This window comes from Rhopilema esculentum, chromosome 2 (genome assembly GCF_057945365.1).
Source record: "Rhopilema esculentum isolate cy_ngs chromosome 2, ASM5794536v1, whole genome shotgun sequence".
Lineage (NCBI taxonomy): Eukaryota > Metazoa > Cnidaria > Scyphozoa > Rhizostomeae > Rhizostomatidae > Rhopilema > Rhopilema esculentum.
Window position 1 is genome coordinate 5806882 of NC_142816.1, and position 20647 is coordinate 5827528.

The following is a 20647-nucleotide window of genomic DNA, read 5'->3' on the forward strand; positions in this document are numbered from 1 at the left end:
GAAAATGAAATGTTTCCATTATTATTTTCGAATATTTATACAGGATAATACTTCAGTAGTGATATGCATATATACATATTTACACTGTATTCCCAGTAGTCCTGTTAGATGGCCACTGTAGTCATTTTTAAGCGTTGCAAAATTGTAAGAGAGTAATGAGTAACAGAATAATAAACACAATGTAAAAATTGCATATTGCCTGACTTAGCAAATAGAAGCTGGAAGGCTGGGGTTGGAGGCTGGAGCAGGATATGATCAAATAGTGCCGCCTTTAAGAATATCGATTTACACTGTATTTTAATATTTATATCAATAATAATAATATGGTTTTATTTTGCAACACAGGCAGCCAATGTTACATTTCATATATAATAAATTACCATTTATTGCATGTCTTTTGCCTTATCCATTGTTGTTCATGACTCCTTTCAGCATAATGGTATTGAAATACTCGCGATCCTAGAATTGACAAAAAGCGGGAAGGTAGAGGCAGAGAGTGAGAATGAACCAAAATGAGTCACATAGATGTTTTAACAAAACAGATAAATCAAATTCGTAGCTTCTTATCTGTACAGACAACAAGACGTCATCAGACAGTCTGTACAGACAACAACGTCATCAGAAGTGAAATACATGCGTGAGAGAATGCTGGAAGACTGACATCAAATTTCTGCAATATTTTAGTTTTACTCCGCTGTAAGCATAGTTTTTAAGAGATTGTTTTAAGGGATTGATTCTGTCAGTGAAATAAAATAGAAATTAAAAAGAAAAAATAGAACCTTTCGTGCACATGGTACAATTCATTAAACACCCTGATACCTGGTTTCCATGCAAACAATGTCACCTAGTTAGTATTGAGTAAATCCGATTATTGACTAAACATTAAATCATTAAAACTGGATTTGTCATATTCTCTGAATGTTGAACATGACTGGTAGCTTTTAGGTTGGCGTTACCGTGTATAAAGACCGAAACAGGAAGCGCGGTTCACAAAGTTTGTAGTATTTGAACGTATAAATGAGAGAACTAACAAAACTGCGCCGTCTTTAGAAGAACAATCATGGAATTGAATATCTTGGATTAGCAAATAACGATCCTAATTAAAGCTTTGTTTTGAGTTCAGACTCAAAAAGATGCAAATTTCAATCTATAACACATCCCAATATCTGATGAAGTCTTGTTATTACTCCAGAAAGAAATATATACTTGCTGCGTTCATATTATGAGCCATCTAAGGCCTGGTTCAAACATCGTACTTCTTATGTGACGAACCTAACTCAAGAATTAAGTACATGAGGGACGCGACGTTTGAATCAATTTGGTACGGCAGATTTACGGCAGATTTAGTTAGGAGCGGCAGACTAGTTTGGATCGGCAGAGCTTGCCGAGCTACACGGCTCCAGCACGGCACGGTTTCAAGCGTCGAACTTGTCATGTACCGAACTCAATGCATAATTATATTTAATTTATTTTCCTTCTCAGAATTCATTTCTTTCTTGAAGGGCGCATGCGTTCAAACAAATATTTGAGATTGCAAGCCTTAACCAAGATACTTCATGTAACAATCCTAAAACCCATTTGGCGCGACATAATTAAGTTCGACGTTTGAAACGGGAGTCGCGCTAAACATGCTCAAGTGTCGCTCCAAACAGAGTTAGGTTCGGCACATGAGAAGTGCGACGTTTGAACCAGGCCTAAAACATTTTGAGAGTATATATCTATACTTTGTATTGCAACTATTCAAGCACGCGAAAGAAGGAGTGGATGTACCTAGGATTTGAAATCAGATACATTTTTGGATTCAGTGACAGTAGTAAATTAGAGGCCGCCTTTGTTAATTACAAATAAAGAAAAAATAGGGAAAAATTGTGCTTCTGCAGGCCAAAGATTCTTACTTTTGGCCAAGCAAACGTGTGTTGACTAAACGCTGAGTTGAGAACTTTCCTCATCTCGATGACAAAATATCAAGAAGAGAGCAACGCATTTTTTGGAAAATTTCAACCCAACAGTTTTTCACTTACAGTTTGTCAGAAACGGGATATCCTTGGTATTAAATATAAGATAAGAAAACAATGGTAAGAAAGCTTTTCAGATAAGAAAATAAAAATCATATGAGGCGAAAACCCGTTTTGTTCACATAGCGTTGTTATTCCTCTGTATATCCATATGCATGGCGTGTATCGTGACTGTCAATTTGTCGTAGGAAACTTTAGAGGAGATAACTGTAAGGAAGTCGCAGGCGAATTTTTCCCTGCATTTGTAGAGCACATGTTAGTAACAACACATAGACTTAATAACAAAACAAAAATCTAAAGAGTTTAAACCTACAAAAAGTCTATTAACATTAAAAATTCTTAATTGTTCTTCAAAACAACCGCAGAGGCCAGTTCAGTGTTGATGATTCTAGACATCGTCTTCAAAATCGACCTGAACTTCGACGGCACAGCAGGAATGATATTTCGAGTGAACCCCATTGTGCTTTCTGCCTCTGTTTCACCAGACCTCGATATCAGCTGTTCTGCCACAGTAACAACGTCCACCTTTAGTTTGTTAGCTAGGTGTTCCATATAACGCACAAACATTTCTGTGAGTTTTCTTTTCTTCAATGGACTCTCAATTGCGTTATTAGTCTCTTCCTTTTGTGCATCACCTTCAAAAATTCCCACATTCCCTCCCGACAATCGTCTAACAATTTCTCTAGTTAGAACATTCTTCAATGTCTCCTTTAAGTTGTCTGGCACATGTTCTCCAACAATGCTTTTGTCCTCTAAACTAATTTCTCTCACCAATGGCAACCCTAAATCGATCTTCGCATCAGCATCTAATTGTTTCACTGTTGCACTTGCTTTGCTGTCGCCACTCTTTGTAATGTTTACAAGAAAATCTTTTGTTACTATCTTCGTTACATTCTTCGTTTGGCTTGAGGCTTGATTTCCTTTGCCATCCAGGTTTGGGTTTGAATTTGTGTCATATTTTGTCTGGAACTCTTTTCTTGGGTGGAAAATCTTGGGAACTCCAGATTCATAAATAACTTTCACTGATCCAGAATAAGCGAAGAACTCTGAAAGTTGCAAGAAGATGATGTTAGGATATAGCTATTGTAGTATCAGTCGAATGAATTTTACGATTTGTCACGCGTCACGCACATTTACATAGCGCCATGTTTTCTTCTAGTCAGCCGTGACTTAGAAACCGGGGGAATGCTAATTCTAGGCTTCTCCTTATGTGAAAAGTGTCCCTTTTTTAATGAAAAATGCCCCTCTTGCATGTTGCAATGATAAAATGATGTGTGCGAATAAAAGAGAGGCCACGATAGCAGGCTGCTCGACGGATTCCGGAGGAAATCTTGCGGCGAAAAATCGATAAAATAGTAGTATATAAGGAACACCGCAACGCGACGAGAATAAACAACAACAAACACATAAATCAGCGATGGCTAATATTTCGCCCCGGCATACGGGGCTTCATCACTTTTGCTCTAATGAAGCCCTTTTGCCGATAAAATGATGCCCTTTTGTCGACATATGTTTTTTCTTATGAGTTAGAATTGTAGATATTCAATGTAGACAGTTATGACTGCCAAACTTAGATACAAGCACCATTATTCATGTAAATAAAAAAGTAATCCTAAACTTGTTGTACTCAATATTTTACGAGATACAATCCTAAAATGTAGGCGTTAAACAACTAAGCAATAAAGATTGAATGTGTCTCAACCTTACCCAAGAAGCAAAGAAAGATCGGGAAGGATGTCATTCTTCTGGTGTCTTAAAACAAAGAATTGATGCTGATGTTATCGATAATATATAAATAAATAAATGAATGCTTGAAATTGTAATTAAATTTTTCTCTAGCAAAAAGGGATAGGATGTAGAGAAAACTATTTGCGTTCTTTAGATGTAATTCTTAGTTAGTAGTCAGAATGTTACAGGATAAAATGGCATCTTTATTATTTACGAGAACTTAAATTTAGAAGTTATAAAACTGATAAAGGAAAAGAAGCACAGACAAAGACTGAGTTGTAGGATACTTATATGTCATTTATTTTGCTGCTGTCAAATCCATAAATATACCTTTCTGATAATTTTCTAGTGAATATTATGATAATATTTGCATTAACGTTTCTGTTCATAAGACAAAATTGAAACTTTTGTTTTCTGAATTCTGAATGCTGTATTCTAAAAAGTATGGTCATGAAAGCATAGAATGCTACGATGAGATCTTTGTTGGTGTGTCTCTGAGGTGTCTCTTGTAGAATGTGTAATCGAAGTAATATTGTACAATTTTTCACTTATGATATGAAAGTAATTAAAAATACTGAATATCAAGAAAGCAATACATATAAATGCATAATATTAAATTATTGGTAATATGAATACTCACATTTAATATCATCACAAAAAGCATGTTCATGTAAAAGCCATTATCAGCTTGTCTGTGTTTTAAGACTTGATTAAAAAGCATCACAAAGCATGCTGGTGTTTGAAACGCACTTCCTTTCTGTTTACAATTTGTTCATTGGTCTCCCAGCACACCTCTTCTACGTGAAACTATTCGTGACCCCTGATATACCGTATCTTTACTTGAAGCTATTCGTGACCCCTGATATACCGTATCTTTACAGACTGGTATTTGTGCTTTCAACTATTGTATTCATCATATAGCGCCATGCTTTGAAAAGTTGGTTGATAACCAGACATAAAGATAGTCAAAGTGGAAACCTATTTACCTTGATTAGAACTTTTTAGCAATGACAAAGAAGGACAGTCTTCTGTATAACGAGACAGCGTTCTTTTTCTAGACTAGAAGAAGCTGCTGGGCTCCACTTGCTGAATTTAAAGCTTACCAAAAAAGTTCCTAAAAGCTTGCTAGAATTGCATGGCAGCTTTAACAAAGTTTCTTTCTAGAATTTTTCAATTTGAATAGCATGGTCTAGGAGATCTTTTACGGAGTGCCTCAAAATATGCAAAATCAGAAACACCACAAAAATACGTGCTCCTTTCCAGATAGTCATTACAATTTTTGGTAAGTACATGAATTCCCAGAAAGGGACCGAGTCAAAAATAAGATAATATTTTCAAGTCCTTCATTATTCATATCTTAGCCAGTTCGCAACAGAATAAACTGACTTTTTTGTACTCTTTCAGATTTTTTAGTTAGAAGTCAGAAGTTACAAAATATAGTTTAGCGTTGATGTCAGTGGCGGCATATGGGGGTCCAGGGGAGCATGGTCCCAGTTCCATGTGCATATAATAGCCTGAAGGGGCCCTGTACCTTAAAACAGGGGCCTCACAGTCCCTGAAACCCTGCTGGTTGATGTCATTGGTTGGCTAATCTATAAGCCTTGAAAAACTTCTCTTCAGTGGTATTAGAATGTGAGATACAATGCTTGAAAGTAAGTTGATTAGTTCCTCTTTTTAATTCCTTTCCTTGCCAGTTTATTAAGCACAGTCTGTTAAAATATATAAGCGTAGAGAGTTCGTATTTTGATACAAATAAGGAATGTTTGATAATATCACTTGCTTTATACTTTTTCAATGACTTTCACTAACGCATTTTTGATTTTGCAAAAGAAATAAGAGAGATTCGACACTTTGGCCATGGCTCCTGGGTCCAAGATTACACTCAAATATATTAGAGAAAATCAAGGGCTATGATCGCAATGCAGGAATAGAATAAATATTGATCGGGGCTTTGCAGAATGTTACAGAGGATCTTTATGTTGTGTTATTGGATTTTGAGATTGGCAATGGTTTTGAAGTAACTAAGGGTTTATTGATAACTTTCAATCCACATCATCTTCGATAATCAAACTGATGATTTCTAATTTGACAGTCCCATGCCAGCCGGACATTACTAAAATAGCGGTGAGCTCAAATCCGGTACGCTGTGATGGCGGTGAGCTGAAATGGCGGTGTGCTGTAATGGCGGTGAGCTGAAATGGCGGTAAGCTGAAATGGCGTTAAGCTGAAATAGCGATAAGCTTTAATGGCGATAAGCTGAAATGGCAGTATACTGTAAAAGCGGTGAGCTGAAATGTCAGGAAACTTTAATGGTGGTAAGCTAAAATTACGGTTAGCTGAGATGGTGGTAAGCTGAAATGGCGGTAAGCTGAACTGGCGGTGTGCTGTACTGGTGGTAAGCTGAAATGGTGGTAAGCTGAAATGGCAGTAAGCTGAACTGGCGGTGTGCTGTAATGGTGGTAAGCTGAAATGGCGGTAAGCTGAAATGGCGGTATACTGTAATGGTGATAAGCTGAAATGGTGGTAAGCTGAAATGGCGGTATACTGTAATGGTGGTAAGCTGAAATGGCGGTAAGCTGAAATGGCGGTATACTGTAATGGTGGTAAGCTGAAATGGCGGTAAGCTGAAATGGCAGTGAGCTGAAGCTACAATAGATAACGCTGATTTCATTTTAACCCTTCAGAAATGTGTGGATATCATTTGTGATCCACCCAGGAAAGAACATAAATAATAGATTACAAGGACAAGCATGACGATTGCAGAAGAAATTTATTTATGACTTTGCTTGCGCTAAAACAATTTTGTTTACGACAAGGTCGCTGAACATCTAGATTCTGGGCCTGGATCGGTAGCGATAGCGAAGGAAAATATTGCTCTGAAATACAATAAATGCTTATTATATAAAATCGCAAATTTTTGATAAAAGAGGAAACATTCGTCAAAGAGAGATCCCATCCATGACGATAAAAAATTGTGAAAACGATAATATGCTGACACACTGAGACACTGCAATAATTGCATGAAGGTAAGACAAACTTCATATAGGAGTACTGACAAAGGAGTTCTCTTGCATTTAGCGCATTCATACGAACAGAAGATAAGTGGGTTACTGAACTATCAACAATCTCATTTTCTATTTCAGAGCTAGAAGTTTACTTGGTTTAGTTGCATTTTACAGCAAAAAATTGTGTATTTAGAACAAAACAGTGGAAGAATAACAGGCCAAGCGAATGAAGCTTGGCGTATGAATTAACCTGCCAAGTTTGCACAAAGAGAAGGCAATTAACATTCCTGATAAATAATCTTTAAAACACATTCAAAAAGTATATTAGAAAAAAATAAATATATTCCTATCAGCTCGAAAAGAGTTAGCAATCGCGTTACCAATCAGCAGTATAAAAAGATTCAAAGGAAGAAACAAACGAAGGTGAACTTTTATGATACTAAGGTGAACATGTTTTTTTCATTGGAGTCAGGATACTTCCGCTTTCTAGATAAACGATAAGCCTGAAAAAACTGAATTAAGGCAAATAAGATTAAGGCATATTACATCAAGGTGTTCAGAAAGATTACAGCTGTGGATGAGGTATCTCAAAGATTTAAAATAGTATTTAAAACTCTGAGGCTTTCGTTTAGTTAAGAAGTTTCCAGGTTAAACCTAAGGCACTTCAAGTTCTTAGATTTCTGCTTTTTTACACCAGCAAAAAATGTACTTCATGAAACATGCTTAACACAGCTGCCCCATATCTTCTGGGCAACAGTGGTGCACCCAGGGCTGTAGCAGTGGGGGTCTGGGCCACGCCCTTCAAACACTCGCAAATGCGGGGAAACGCCCTTTTTTGCAAAATTCCCCCCATTATTTGATTCATGTTAGCTACGGTAAATAGCAAAGTATTTTACAATTGTTGTTGACATAAGCATACAGTATACTACACCAACCCCCCCCCCCCCCAGTGAGTTTTACATCATTTTTGGGCAAATTTCAAGGATCATATTTTAAAAAAGTGGGGGGTCCGGACCCTCTATTCCCCCCTTGGGTACGCCACTGGGGGCAACAGGCCCTGTATCTACTTCTCATCACTATTAACTTTAAGATTATTCGATTTGTTTGCAGGACAAGCAAGCACACATTAGAACTAAAGATGAAGTTGCAGACAGCTCTTTTTCTTTTGATATTGATCAAGAGTTTCAAAGTGCATTTTTGTAGAAAAGGTATGACGGTAGACAAAAACATAAAACTACTGACAAACAATGCTACATACAGGAGCATTGCTCATTGTTTAGCTGTAAATTTCATATAATATCTTCATGTATAGAGGAAATACTCGCTAATATGTTTCTCTTGTAGTTCGTATTAGAAATAAAATAAAAATAGGGACTATGAGCCAAATTACCAGCTCAAGAGAAGGCAACAACGATAACTTGTTAAATAAGACAAGAAACAGCAATTTTATATCATGAAAATTCAATAAAAGAAAAAGCATAATAGAGGTTCGGCAGAGCCTTATTAGAAATTCAGAGCACCAACACAGTAAAGATCATTGAATTAAATTTTTGATTCTTTGATTCAAATGCTTTGAATTTGCAATAAACTGGACGGAATTCACGTCGAAGAAGCGCCATGTAGTACACCAAAAAATAACAAGGTTGATTTTTTGCAGTTTCGGTTGCCAGGAAGAAAGCAAAATGAAAAAAGGGATCTTGCACAAAAGTGGAGGGTTTTTTCATCATAAAATAATAATTGCTTTATAAAACTATGGTTTGGCATGCAGTGTCATTAAACATTTGCAATCCTTCTGTTTTAAACAAGCTTTGTCAGAAAGATAGTTCTAGACGTGGAGTACTGAAATGACGGTATTAATAATACAAATTTACTACTGTAAACTTGAGTATAGGAAGTTGAGCAGCGGCAAATTCCGTACGCATGTGGGAAAAATTATTTGACTCTCTAGAAAACACCCCAAAAAGTTCCTAGATATTCTATTGTTCCAATTCTGTGCCGTTTGTTTGTGACAGTGATTCTCTTTTTCTTGATACTTCATCGTGAATAGCTTAATATTTAGCTTCCCGGATTTATTTATGTCGTTATTCCGTAGCTAAAAAAGGATCACATCTGGTCCATAATTTTGAGACTCGATCAACAAAATTTCAACATACAGTGAGTGAAGAAAAGCATGCCATTGCAAAAAGAGGTAGAGATTCGCAGAAAACAGATCCCGTATCAACAATTAAAAAGCACGAAATAGAAAGTGGTTTCAAGGACAAAAAGTATCATATTAATTTTAGAAAAAACTCACCCAAAAATTTGATTGAAAGCGGAATGCAGTCAAATCCATTCGGACACCTTTCAGAGCTGTTAGGCCTAAAAGGATCATTTATTCCAAGCCAGTCGAGGCAAAGATGGTTGGCGGATGAAGAAGAAAATAGAAACGAACAAAGAAATGATGAGAGTTCTAGCCTGGAAAAAATTGTGACTCATCCAGAAATGGGGAGCAGTGAGTTATCTGCTATAAAAGGGACATTACCCTTAGATGTTTCACCTCAACAGGCTGCGCTAATTACGTCAACGGCAGAATCAAATGAACAAAGACGAAAGTTTATGGATTGGGAGAAACAAGGAGGCTCAATGGATACTAGACATTTTCCATCAACTTTCATCAAAGGAGGGGATAGTACAGCGTCGAAACGTGTATCGACGCAGCGAAACCCTGATGCCGTATCTGTTAGCATCAGGCAAGGTGCCAACTCGTATCGTGTAGAAGGGGGTCACGTGAAAAATGAAGTCCACAGGTCAGAAAATGTTGAGCGAATTCTAAATGAACTGAATCCCAATGCAGATTCGTTGACTACAGAGACAAATGTGGCAAAGAATCAGCCAGAACCATCACAAGATAAGCCAGAAATATACAAAGCCCTTGAAAACAAGGACAAGAAACGATTTGTAGGATTTATGCCGAACCAGTTTGGAGTTCTCGATGGCAACCATGGCCTAAGTAACGAAGTGTTACCCGGACACAGTCTTTTTGGTAGTGCCATGCACGATCAGCCTCTGACACATGATATGATAAACAAGCTTCAGCTTGATCCGGCATGGGACGCAATGGAGGTTAAGATACTTGCTCAGCATGGCCAAAGAGTGATACCAATGCAGATGCCAATGACCAAAATAGAGAAAGAAATGATGCCACCAGATGGCATCCCGGTAGGACAGGCATATCTTCCAGCCAACCATCATATGCATTCAAGTATACTGGAAAATCTACAAAGTGACGCAGGTCAGGCAATGGCCCAAGGGAGCGCTGATGGCCATGCGCTAAATGTGGGTGGAGCTATTGGTGAGCAATATGTACCCTTAAGATATTTTATCATGAATGGCTATATAAAAAGGTTTGGTAGGGAGTGTATATGCAAGAAACAATTCAAAATGCCTTTCATTAGCTTTGCTAACAAACTGAAAGCAACCTGAAAAATGTTTTACGGAACGGTAATTTGTTTGGGACACGAAACTTCAGTTCTTTGTTTCGACACAATACCATCTTAAACCAATCAGTGTTGCAGGGTCATAGCACATGCGCATTGATAACAGTTTTCGCACAGCTGTTCTGTCTGGGACCACACAACTTTTGAACTTCCCGCCAAGGCTTCGAGTGATAATGCGCATGTGCAATGACCCTGGAACAGGGGCTAGTGCATGTCTGGAAGACGGGCATGATTCCTCATCCGAACAAAATGCCAAACAGTATACTGCAATCCCATTTGACATTTTCATATAGTACCCCCAAGTAACCCCAAATACTCATCTAGCTTGGATATTTATCTTACTCAAGTGAATAATGGCCGACTAAAGTTATCATAAACGAGGAAATGTTTTATGAAACTGTATTAAACAAAGCAGAACTGTACCTTTTTAAAAAGAGGTTGAAAGTAAACCTTTGCCAATGTGTCATATTTTGTATAGGACAAAAGAAAGTAGTACCCTTTTTAAGCACCAAGTCTTGATCCCTTGCTGAAATCCTTGAGAAAGACTATAAAGAAAACTAAATACACCTAAAACATCTTTAAGCAGCATCTAGCAATATGGAAAAAAGGAATTTCCTAATTTTGGTTTTGTTTTTTGTATACACCCAACCCCAAAATAAAAAGACTGTTACTAGATAGCAACATGTTTAAGATTTGGCAATATTTGATAATCAATTTTATCATCTTTATTTACCTCAATTTATTCTTTTTCTTTTCTTCCAGTGCAAACTGTTGGAAATCCATGGAAAAATCTGAAACAAACCACATATGATCATGCAGGTTGGTATAGTCACTCTGAATACCTTCAAAAAATTATTCTGCAAAATTCTGATAAATGGGTTATGAGCAGCACACAGCCAGGAAAGGTAGGCTTTTAAGTGAAATCTGGGTACTCCGAGGTTAGAGATTGAATCAAATAATGTTGCTATCAAAATCACGGAGTGATGCGGAGATTGACAAGAGGCCATTGTCTCGCTGGTGGCCACGACACTGCTCTATTTAAAAACTACTTGTTAACATATTACTCGAAAACTATCTAAAAACATATCAATTGTATTTTAGTTTATATTTGTATTCTATTTGCTACTTAGCAAAGTTTTTAGGACACTGAGAAGCTGTGCTTATCGAGCGGTATCCTGGCCATTCCTCTCGATGTGACCACACCTCGTGGTTCCTATAATTGCAACGGAAATTTGTGTGAAAATGTATTCTCAGCCGAAAAGCTAGTTTATCGTGAACTTTGCGTGTCTGGTTCCAATTAGGTATCATAGTGGTGAATAAAATACTGAAATTTACTCACGGAAAATAGCTTGTGAGATAGTGCCGAAAGCACATCAGCTTTGCAGGTTCGGTAATTCAGCTTCGCAGCCATCTCAGTACTCAATACTGTTCCTTTATATAAGTTGTGACACCCTGTTTGAACAAGCAACATATATTTAAATGGTTCCATGTTCTTTCGAAGTATGTCTAGTATTGACTAAATGGGTTGCAAGACGAAAATGATGCAGGGATATTTTCATTCCAATTTCAAAGCTTGAATGGCCGCTTGAATTTGCTTGGGCATTTGCAAAACATTTTGCTTCCCAAATTCCGTTCAATTTTCGTGTTGATATTCCTGAGAGACCTTAAAACACCAGAGCTTAACAAAAAATGTCCACGATGCAGAAAATTTCAAAAGAGAGAATCAAGACAAAGAAAACTTATATCGAAACAATGGTTTGGTCAAGGGGTGTATAGCTCTTTCCAAATAGCCTACCAAATTTTTTAGAGGAATTTAGGATTTTTCTAAAAACAAAAGGATTTTGTTAAAAGCGTACTGGATTTTCGTGGAGTGACTCATTTTTTTATAAGAAACAAAGATCGATGTTGAGTACTCCAGTTTCAAAATGTTCTGGAAATTTCAATACTCCTTGTTTCTTAAGTGCTTCTTAATTATGATGCCATGAATGATGTTATGAAATGTTCATGACCTTTTTGATCGCGTCAAGAGATTCGCTTCCGTTCTTATGCTGCATTTAGATGAGGGAAGTATTTTTTTATTCCTTGTGTCTTAAATTCTAGGCCATCAGGGCAATCAGGTTCTTGGATTTTACAAAATTTCGTTGTTCTCAGTTTTATCACGATTTAAAAGTTTCCTAATTTTTTTGCTTCGAATACATAAGTTTCTTAATTTTTTCTGACTGTCCAGTACTCGTTTCTAATAGCCAGTTCCTTAAAAAAATGAGTGTATGCCCTCAGGGTTTGCTTATCGTAGAGCAGCTGGGGTCGTAGACAAAAAAAATTCTGGAGACATGCCACCCACTCATTGGAAAATGAATAAAATGCTTCTTGCTCTATTTTTTGTAATTAATCTATAATTTGACCCTCCCTCGAACTTACATAGGAATTCCTTCACAATCCAATATTAATTTTCTATTTCATATTTCGACTGAATGTTTACGTGATTTAAGTAAAAGGTCCTAACAAAAATTGAAAAAAACAAGGTATAAATTTACCATGAGTAATCGTCTTAGACTTCCCGGGAAAGAAACATCATAAATGTGAACAGACATGTGAAAACTCGTTCCATATTCCACGTGAAAAATATTTTTGCCATCTGCCATTAGAATACTTCGATCACGTCAGCAGAAGAACAAAGCCGTAATTTTCCCGCCGAAATATCTCTCCCCAGGCCACCAGCGTCAATAAACAAGATTTATTGTTTCAGAAAGATTGCAACCTTTACACGCTACAAGAAACCAAATAAGTTTACTGGATTGTGTTTTAGCTTTTCTGCCAACTTCACAATGCAATCTTATACTAATTGAATCTAAAATGTGATGTAATCAAAATGTTCATGACTAGGATGTTCGGTATACATGCAGTCTTCGCAAGATTTTGTCAAAAAATCTTTAGATAAGAGTTTAAACGACTGATATCATATCGGTAATATGTCTCATTTCTTGTTTTCTATAAGCATAGTATCTTATATTCACTTGAGTTACAATGTAGTGATTTAGAACTTCCACCGGGTCATATTATAAACTCCTTTTCGCTACGCGGTCTTAGGCTTATGGAAAGGAAACATTTTATGAAGCTATATTTCTTTGCTATTCAAACATCGACTTTTGTTGAAAGATGTATCGATTAAGTTTGCGTCATTTAATAGCTAGATAGAAATAAGAAACTGTGGCTATGGAGAGTAAATACTAAAGATACTTTTGTATTCAAGTGCCCAGTAACATCCTTGTATGTGATTGACTTTGTTAGCATTCATTTTCCAGACGACAACTTTCCACTCGCAAGTATGAACGAACAGACGAGCACCCCATCGTCAGTCAGCGAAGGGTCAGCGGCAGTTGAAGGTGAGAAAATGGCGGAAGAAGAAACTGAATCAGTTGGAAAACCATTAACAAAGGTAAAGGGGAAAAAATTCAAAGCCAAGGAGGTCAGCAAGGCAGTGGAATCAAAGGATGAAAAAAAAGATGATGAAGACGTCAAGGGTGGAAAGCAAAGTTTCAGGGTGAGCGCAAGAAAAAAGCCAGGTCTTGTTTTCGTGAAAGGAAAAAAATTCGGCAGAAATCAAAATCAGGAGGACGATGAAAAAGAAGAAAAGGAGATTGATAGGAAGATTAAAAATTACAAGCAAAGAAAGGTGATTATATATTTTTGTGTTTTTAGCGCACATTATCATGTTTGCTACAACAAGTAGCCCCGATATAATAATAGCAAAATGGTATATTTTCGATGTAGCAAAAGTAAAACGGCAAGAGAGGTAAATCTATATATTTGTATTGAAAACCAAAAATATTGAAAATTGCTCTTCAAAGAACAGATATATAGAGTGATGTTGTTGGCATAGGATTGCAGGCAGGTTTAGCATTTGCAGGTGATCAGAAAGTTTGCTATTCCATATAGAAAAGGGGAATTGTCGACATAAATTTTCCCATTTCCTACTAGTTTCGACCGAGCTTGAAACAAAAAGAGCAAAATTCCGAAGAAGATGACGATGAAAATGCTGGTGAAATGCTTAAATTGAAAAGTAAGAAGATTCAACAATCACGTGTCCAAACAGATACAGACGATGAGGACCAAGGTATGTTTTTTATAAGTTTTAGTGCTACAGTAGAATCCCGTTATAACGTACTCGATTATTACGTACTTAATACACTGGTCCCTTAAAGTACGTTATAACCGGATTATACTGTACCCAAACGGAAATCAACGGCTATCGCGCATGCTCTTTAACTGCAAAAAACGGAGGGGGGTTCGCGCCTATTCATGAGAATAAGCCTTTCAAAATTCACTAGAACCCACTTACTGTAAGCGATAAATATAAACGCTTTTTCTACAAGATGTGATGAAAGAAAGAGTTTGACGTTTTTTATCTTCAACATTACATTGCGTATTCATCCTTGACGTTTTACATTGCTTTTTCATCCTACATGACACGCAACTTTCACAATAGACAGATGCTCTTGGTATAAAACCAGCTGCATCGTCATTAGAACCCAGACCTCCCCAGCTTCCAAACATAGCACCATATCCTGCAAGGCTTTTAATGTTAGCAACTCTTAGTCAGAATAGGAATTCTGAGCAGCATCTTTTGTCTCGGAATCGAACATGTGTAATAAAGTAGATTTTTTTACAGATAAAGATGTTCTTTATTTTACCCAATCATCTTTATCCAAAATGAGCATCCTTATCCGAACGAAGTATCCTTCGAATATCGTGATCGTAAAAATGGCATTAAATATTAGAAATGAAATCATTCAAGCTGAGGTTTTTCATTTAAATACTTTTTTCCAGGACCAAAATTCAGTAAACAAGAGAGCAACAGCCAATACTCAAAACTCGGAGGCAAGCCTCAAATGCGCAAAGGACAACAATGGCATATGGAGCCTGGCGCTCATCAGCAGCAGTTTAAAGATTCCAAACAAGTAAACGTCAACTCCGGCAAATACATAACACATAAATTTGTGAATTTCCTGAGCGATGTTGCACAGCACTTGAACGTAGACAAACTATCCATTGCGGAGCAGCTAGTAAAAGACGTAGAAGAAAGCAAGAAAAGTAATGGAAGAAAATCAGCAGAACTTGCATCTGAAGGCCAGTTGATGAAAGATCTTCAAGGCATAGCAGAGAAACGGGGGAGGCTCGGAGATAACCAGTTAGGATCGTCGAATTCTGATCCAATGCGAATCAGAAGAAAACAACCTACTGTTATAAAATACATATGGAACAAGGGGATTTCTGTATTAAAAGAGAATTGAGTAGCTTTATCATTTAAGAGTGTAGCTAAACATTCGTGTATTCCGTAATCAGACAAACAATACACTATAACAAATTACATTCCCTACGATAAGTTCTTGAAAAGACCTGTTTTTAAGCAATGGCTTTTAGAAGTAACGTATTCTGATAACAGTTCCTGATACCCCATCCCCTTTCTTCTTAAATAGTGTTGGTTGGAATCGATAGTACAAGAAGGAAACTAAGCAGAGTTATGATGTACAAGATTTGGCAGGCATCTTGATGCTGGTAGAATACATCAAATGCAACTAATTTTCCTAAATAAATGACAACTCCTTAAATCAAGTGCTTTTAGTATGCTCAAAATTGTTTTCTGCAATCAGTTCAGCGGTTTCTTTTTAGCAGACAAAATCAAAGCATCACAATAACCTACTCTTTGTTATAAGCAGGTTGACGAGGCTATCTTGAAAGAGAGGCTGCATCCTTGCAAAAAATTCCATAGACGGAGAGGCATTTAATAGATTGCAGTGACTAAGTTAAATGTAGAGCTCCTGCGGGAATCTCCCTACCCTGATGTTAATAATTGTATGTTAACTTAATTCGAAGAAATGCTTCTAAGTAAAATATTTGCGAAAAACATGATTCAAATAAACGCTTTTTGAAAGTAAACACTATCACTTGTTTGACCAGCACAAAGATTATATAAGAAATTATTTTTAGCAAAGTCAATTAAAACAGTGGATAATAGCAACAGTTTTGTACTCCGCAGCCTCAAGCTTGCAAAGAGCGATAAATTTCTGCGAATAATTTTAAAAAAAGCTGAAATTTTTCAAATCAATTGTTTCTTTTGGGAAATAAAGTTATTTGGCTTGGGCAGTGACGAGATAAATTGGGCGTGAATAGATCTATAACAACATATATTAAATCTTGGATTATTTCAACATTAAGTATGACTAAAATTCAAAAACGTCTTATTCTAACGATCGATAAATGCACACTTCCAATATCTTTCCGGATTTTATTTATTGAATCAAAATCTTTCTTGTATTAAATACAGCAATACTGACACGTTTGAGCATTTATCGAGAACAGCATATCCCCTCTATGGCAATACACAATTTGGTGATGATAAATCGAGGACCCATCTCCGGCTGACATAGTTTATTGCCATACCATGAGACAAAGAATATTTTTTGAACTTGTAGAACCAGATCACTTGTGCAAGCAAATAGACAATTTATTGTGCTATGAAAAGCTATTGCAAGAAATCTAAACATGAGGGTTGCCTCTAAATTGCCAGCTGAGATCAAGATTGCCTCTAGATTTTTAACAGAGGTCTGGATCACTTTTAAATAGAACTAAACCCTTTTCAAATCAAATTCTGAATAGATTTGCTTGTCTATTTTAACCTAAAGGTGTTGATTATAAAATAGACTTCATGAAATAAGATTGGAAATTATACATTTTATTGAAACTGGGGAGTTTTTTGCAGCAATCTTCTCAACAGAGAGCAATCTGCTTAGAAATTTCCAATTCAGTAGGAACGCAATTTTCTAGCCTCGTTCTACCAAAAGAGCTTTCGAAATACAATCAGGATACTTTTCTTATTCCAAATACTGCGCTCCAAAATATACCATAACCCCTTGGTCATATCTTTTTAATATTCTACATATCATTTTTAAGCACTCTTCCATTCATACTGGCTTGAATGTGAGGCTATTATTGTGCCTTACATACACGGGTCTTGCATGTTAGAACTCGTCTAAATTCAAGGCATGTAAGCAAACCCTGTTCTACCCTGCACTAAAATTAAGTGTTTAACACTTGGGACAATCATCGAATTTTCTAGTTGTATTACCATTATATTGCAGTCAATTTTTACCATCATCTTTTTCGTAATATTCTCTGTCTCTAGCATTTTCTCTATCACTATCGCCTCTCTCCATTCTAGGTTCTTCTTCGCGTGGTCCAAATTCCCGTTCATGATCTTCACCATCGCCTCTACGTTCCCAGTTGTCTTCATGATCCTCTTCGTGCTCTCTTACATGGTCGCCATTCTCCCTTTCTTCGTCACCGTGATCAAATCTTTGTTCGTCACCTTCGTGTCTTCTAAAATCCCCATTTCCTGGGCCATAATCTCCTCTTAAATGTCCACCAGATTCTTCGCGAGGTCTCTCATCATTTCGTGGTCCATTATCCTCGTGTCCCCACTCCCCTTTTGGGACATTATGCCTACTATCACCATGCATATGTTCGTCATCGTCATAATTTGAATGAAAAGGCTCTGGTTCGACATCATGAGGACTTTCTTCTTGATCAGCTGGAACTTCTGGGCCATCCTCAGGCATATAATTATGAAACCCATGCCCATATTGTTCTTTGCCTTCTTCTTCAGGCCTGGCCTGCTCTTCATACCCATGATTCTGTCCTTCTTCAACCTCAGCTTTGTTTTCTGACTGGATTTTCACGTTTCCAATCTTATAATTGATAGTATGATCATTCTCTTCAGATTTTTTATTCCCATAACTGTCATATGTAGGAATCGGTTGGTCAATGTATTCTGAGGCTTTCGGAACTTTGAAAGGATCTGTAACATCGATATCGATGTAGCTTCGTTGTTGTCCTTTCTTTTGGATGCCTGTTGATTTTCCTAGGATCAACAATTTTTTTTCAAAATAGCTTTCACTGTTCAGAAAATTCAAACACAGGGTAAAATACAGCAGGCGAAAAGATCAAGCAAAATCTTGAGAGGAAAAAGAGCATTCATCTCGTGCCCGTAGAAAAGAGGGTATGGGGGCAAGGATAACCCTCTTCTCGACTCAATAAAAATACCCATTTTGAAGAAGGGGTGGAATCCTAAGCCCCCAACTACCCACAATACCCTTACAGACTTCCTAAACTATTTTTAGCTTTTGACAGTCTGGTGTTAGGGATAAACTCAAGCTTTGCAATAAGACTGTGACGCTAAACCATGTCGTAATTTGATACAAAAAAAGCAGCGGCAAGGCATAGCACAGTCAAATAGAGGTTGTGATCGCACTTTGCAAAACCAGATTTATTATCATTTCGGTTAAAAACTTTTTATACACATAAATATATAAATATGCAAAGATGCAGTGTGAAGCGTTGCTTTTGCGTCGCTTAAAGATTACTGTATCTCATATACTTTGAATACGAACTTACCAGAGACGTTGCCTTGGAAGAGTGCAAATACCAACGTTAAGCCAAAGAGGCCATTTTTCAGTCTAAAAAGGTAAAGTATACGACGAAATCAAAGATTGCAGTAAAGATCTCCCATTGCATCAACTTTGGCGCATATTTTTTACTGCATCACATATGGGATGTGTTTAATAGCATCATTATTCCAAATACTCAGGTGCAATATTTTTTTATGATTTGCGACAATCAAATTGTGGCTTTGAATAGTATCATAGCCGTTTTGATAATGGCGGCCAGATCTTAAAAAATTTCTAATTAATAAGATTTACTTCGAGCACAGTTCTAGTAAGAATAGTTCATCAATGCAGGACTAAAATTTCAATGGCCGCCTGAGCTGCGCATTTCAAAAATACGAAAACCATGTTTAAAATTATTGTTCTTTTTTTGTTCAAAATAATATCTTCAGCATTATCAGATTATTATTCACACCTTCGAACAAAATTTATAGTAACTATTCAATGCTTTATCATAAAGAAATTATCATATCTTGCCTGTTTACAGTCATCGTTGACATCACCTTTGATTGAACAAAAGATTCTCAGTGTGCCATAGCTCTAACATCCTCCATTTTGTCTTGAAATATTATCTAAACGATTGAATACTTTGTAAAAACACATAAATTTTCTCATGGAAGTTAGATTTATATCAAAACACTGTATTAAATTGGTTTTTCTATTCGATATATCTGTGATAACGATAAAAACCAACGGGAGATTCGATTCACAGGTAGGTGACTGGTATGTGGTTATCGTACTTACAAACAGTAATTCAGGCCCACATGCAAATTATACGCCGTGTGAGCTTGGGCCTTCTCCAAACAATGAACATGATAGCAAGGATTGTGAGAAAGAGCACTGACAGATCATTGACAGCAAAACAAATGCAACTCTCACTGGCTTCATTACAAAAGAGTTTTTTCCAAGCTCTACCCCCTCTTAAGTTAAGGAATTGTTTAACCCGCCACCGACCCCATTTCCCCCTTTACACAACAAATTGAGCGATAAATATACGATTATAAAAGTATATGTATACAGTATTTTCATCGCCCTTAATGCCGCAATATTGTGTTGAGGGGAGGGTATGCCCCCTCCCTCATGTTTGCATTTTTTGATATATCGTTATCAAAATTTGAAATACTCGATTATTTCTATTTTCAAATATTGTAATGGCAAAATTCATTTGAAATTGCAGTGTATTCCCTTGTTAATGCATCGAGAAGGAAACATAGAGAACTGACTACAACAGGTAGAATTGAAGGCACCAGGGACAGAGGGAGACAAAAAACAGCTTGACAACATCAGAGGTTGGTTACAATTAGACAGGAGCTGCGAAGTGATTCACAGTTGCCGAGCTAGAGAACAATGGAGGCCCATGATCGCCCAAGCAATTCGGCATGGCACCTGAAGAAGAAGGAGAATGCATCGAGATTAACTATATTTCGCTTCCTATGTTATAAATTTTTTATCCAGGCATCCTATAATTGAAATAGCATAATCTTTGTAAAAGGTGTTCTTTGAACAACACTTTGACTACAAATGCCCGCAATATATTGAGTACTGTTTGAGAAAGCAGACGAAAATTTGCTGTGTGAAAACGATATGTACAGGGAAGATTACGATTAAAATAATTCTCTGTGTGCAATACTAACTTGTTTATCTACTCTGAATTTGTTCTGTGATGTTTATATTATTAAACTTCCTTTTACATTGTTTATAATTTTCAAAATTGGATTGATGCCAACTTGCAGCAAATGTATGTATACAGTGGAATTTGAAATAAAAAACTGAACTGATCTGAAACTAAAACCTCCATATGACATTTGTGGAGAAATGTCTTTAAGTTTGGGGCAAAATATAAAAGGATTTGCAAGCAAAAAATAAATTTTGTCTGCTGTTTGTAGGTATGACGCAGCAACCACACAGTAGGCCTTATATTT

The 20647-nt window shown here is 36.8% G+C and overlaps 3 protein-coding genes across 5 annotated transcripts; 1 reads left to right on the top strand and 2 right to left on the bottom strand.

Annotated features, from left to right (window-relative positions):
- Positions 1-2112: 2112 nt before the first annotated feature.
- Positions 2113-4558, bottom strand: LOC135695390 (uncharacterized). Its single transcript, XM_065214465.2, has 3 exons — positions 4384-4558; positions 3723-3767; positions 2113-3061 (listed from the first exon to the last, which is right to left on the bottom strand). The coding sequence occupies exons 2-3, from the start codon at positions 3754-3756 to the stop codon at positions 2355-2357; spliced, it is 741 nt and encodes a 246-aa protein (XP_065070537.2). The 5' UTR covers positions 3757-3767; positions 4384-4558; the 3' UTR covers positions 2113-2354.
- Positions 4559-4774: 216 nt separating this feature from the next.
- Positions 4775-15575, top strand: LOC135695392 (uncharacterized). Of its 3 annotated transcripts, none has more exons than XM_089108939.1 (8): positions 4775-5025; positions 5836-6769; positions 7859-7956; positions 8841-10079; positions 10987-11043; positions 13527-13897; positions 14203-14338; positions 15052-15575. In XM_089108939.1, the coding sequence occupies exons 3-8, from the start codon at positions 7887-7889 to the stop codon at positions 15513-15515; spliced, it is 2337 nt and encodes a 778-aa protein (XP_088965065.1). In that variant the 5' UTR covers positions 4775-5025; positions 5836-6769; positions 7859-7886; the 3' UTR covers positions 15516-15575. The 3 variants fall into 3 exon arrangements, with proteins under 3 accessions (XP_088965065.1, XP_065070539.2, XP_065070540.2); XM_065214467.2 differs by lacking the exon at positions 4775-5025 and adding an exon at positions 5127-5395; XM_065214468.2 differs by lacking the exon at positions 4775-5025 and having other exon boundaries at positions 5436-6769.
- Positions 15576-16116: 541 nt separating this feature from the next.
- On the bottom strand, positions 16117-19623 carry LOC135695393 (uncharacterized). The gene is made up of 3 exons (XM_065214469.2): positions 19203-19623; positions 18676-18737; positions 16117-18142 (listed from the first exon to the last, which is right to left on the bottom strand). The coding sequence occupies exons 1-3, from the start codon at positions 19223-19225 to the stop codon at positions 17364-17366; spliced, it is 864 nt and encodes a 287-aa protein (XP_065070541.2). The 5' UTR covers positions 19226-19623; the 3' UTR covers positions 16117-17363.
- Between the last annotated feature and the right edge of the window lie 1024 nt (positions 19624-20647).

Excerpts from the sequence above, each read along its gene's own strand:
- LOC135695390 (XM_065214465.2), bottom strand. The coding sequence starts at position 3,756 with ATGACATCCTTCCCGATCTTTCTTTGCTTCTTGG. Across the intron at positions 3,062-3,722 it reads GATCTTTCTTTGCTTCTTGG|AGTTCTTCGCTTATTCTGGA; the intron begins GTAAGGTTGAGA and ends TGCAACTTTCAG.
- LOC135695392 (XM_089108939.1), top strand. The coding sequence starts at position 7,887 with ATGAAGTTGCAGACAGCTCTTTTTCTTTTGATATTGATCAAGAGTTTC. Across the intron at positions 7,957-8,840 it reads AGTGCATTTTTGTAGAAAAG|CTAAAAAAGGATCACATCTG; the intron begins GTATGACGGTAG and ends GTTATTCCGTAG. Across the intron at positions 11,044-13,526 it reads AACCACATATGATCATGCAG|ACGACAACTTTCCACTCGCA; the intron begins GTTGGTATAGTC and ends TTCATTTTCCAG.
- LOC135695393 (XM_065214469.2), bottom strand. The coding sequence starts at position 19,225 with ATGTCAACGATGACTGTAAACAG. Across the intron at positions 18,738-19,202 it reads TCAACGATGACTGTAAACAG|ACTGAAAAATGGCCTCTTTG; the intron begins GCAAGATATGAT and ends TTACCTTTTTAG. Across the intron at positions 18,143-18,675 it reads CTTCCAAGGCAACGTCTCTG|GAAAATCAACAGGCATCCAA; the intron begins GTAAGTTCGTAT and ends TGTTGATCCTAG.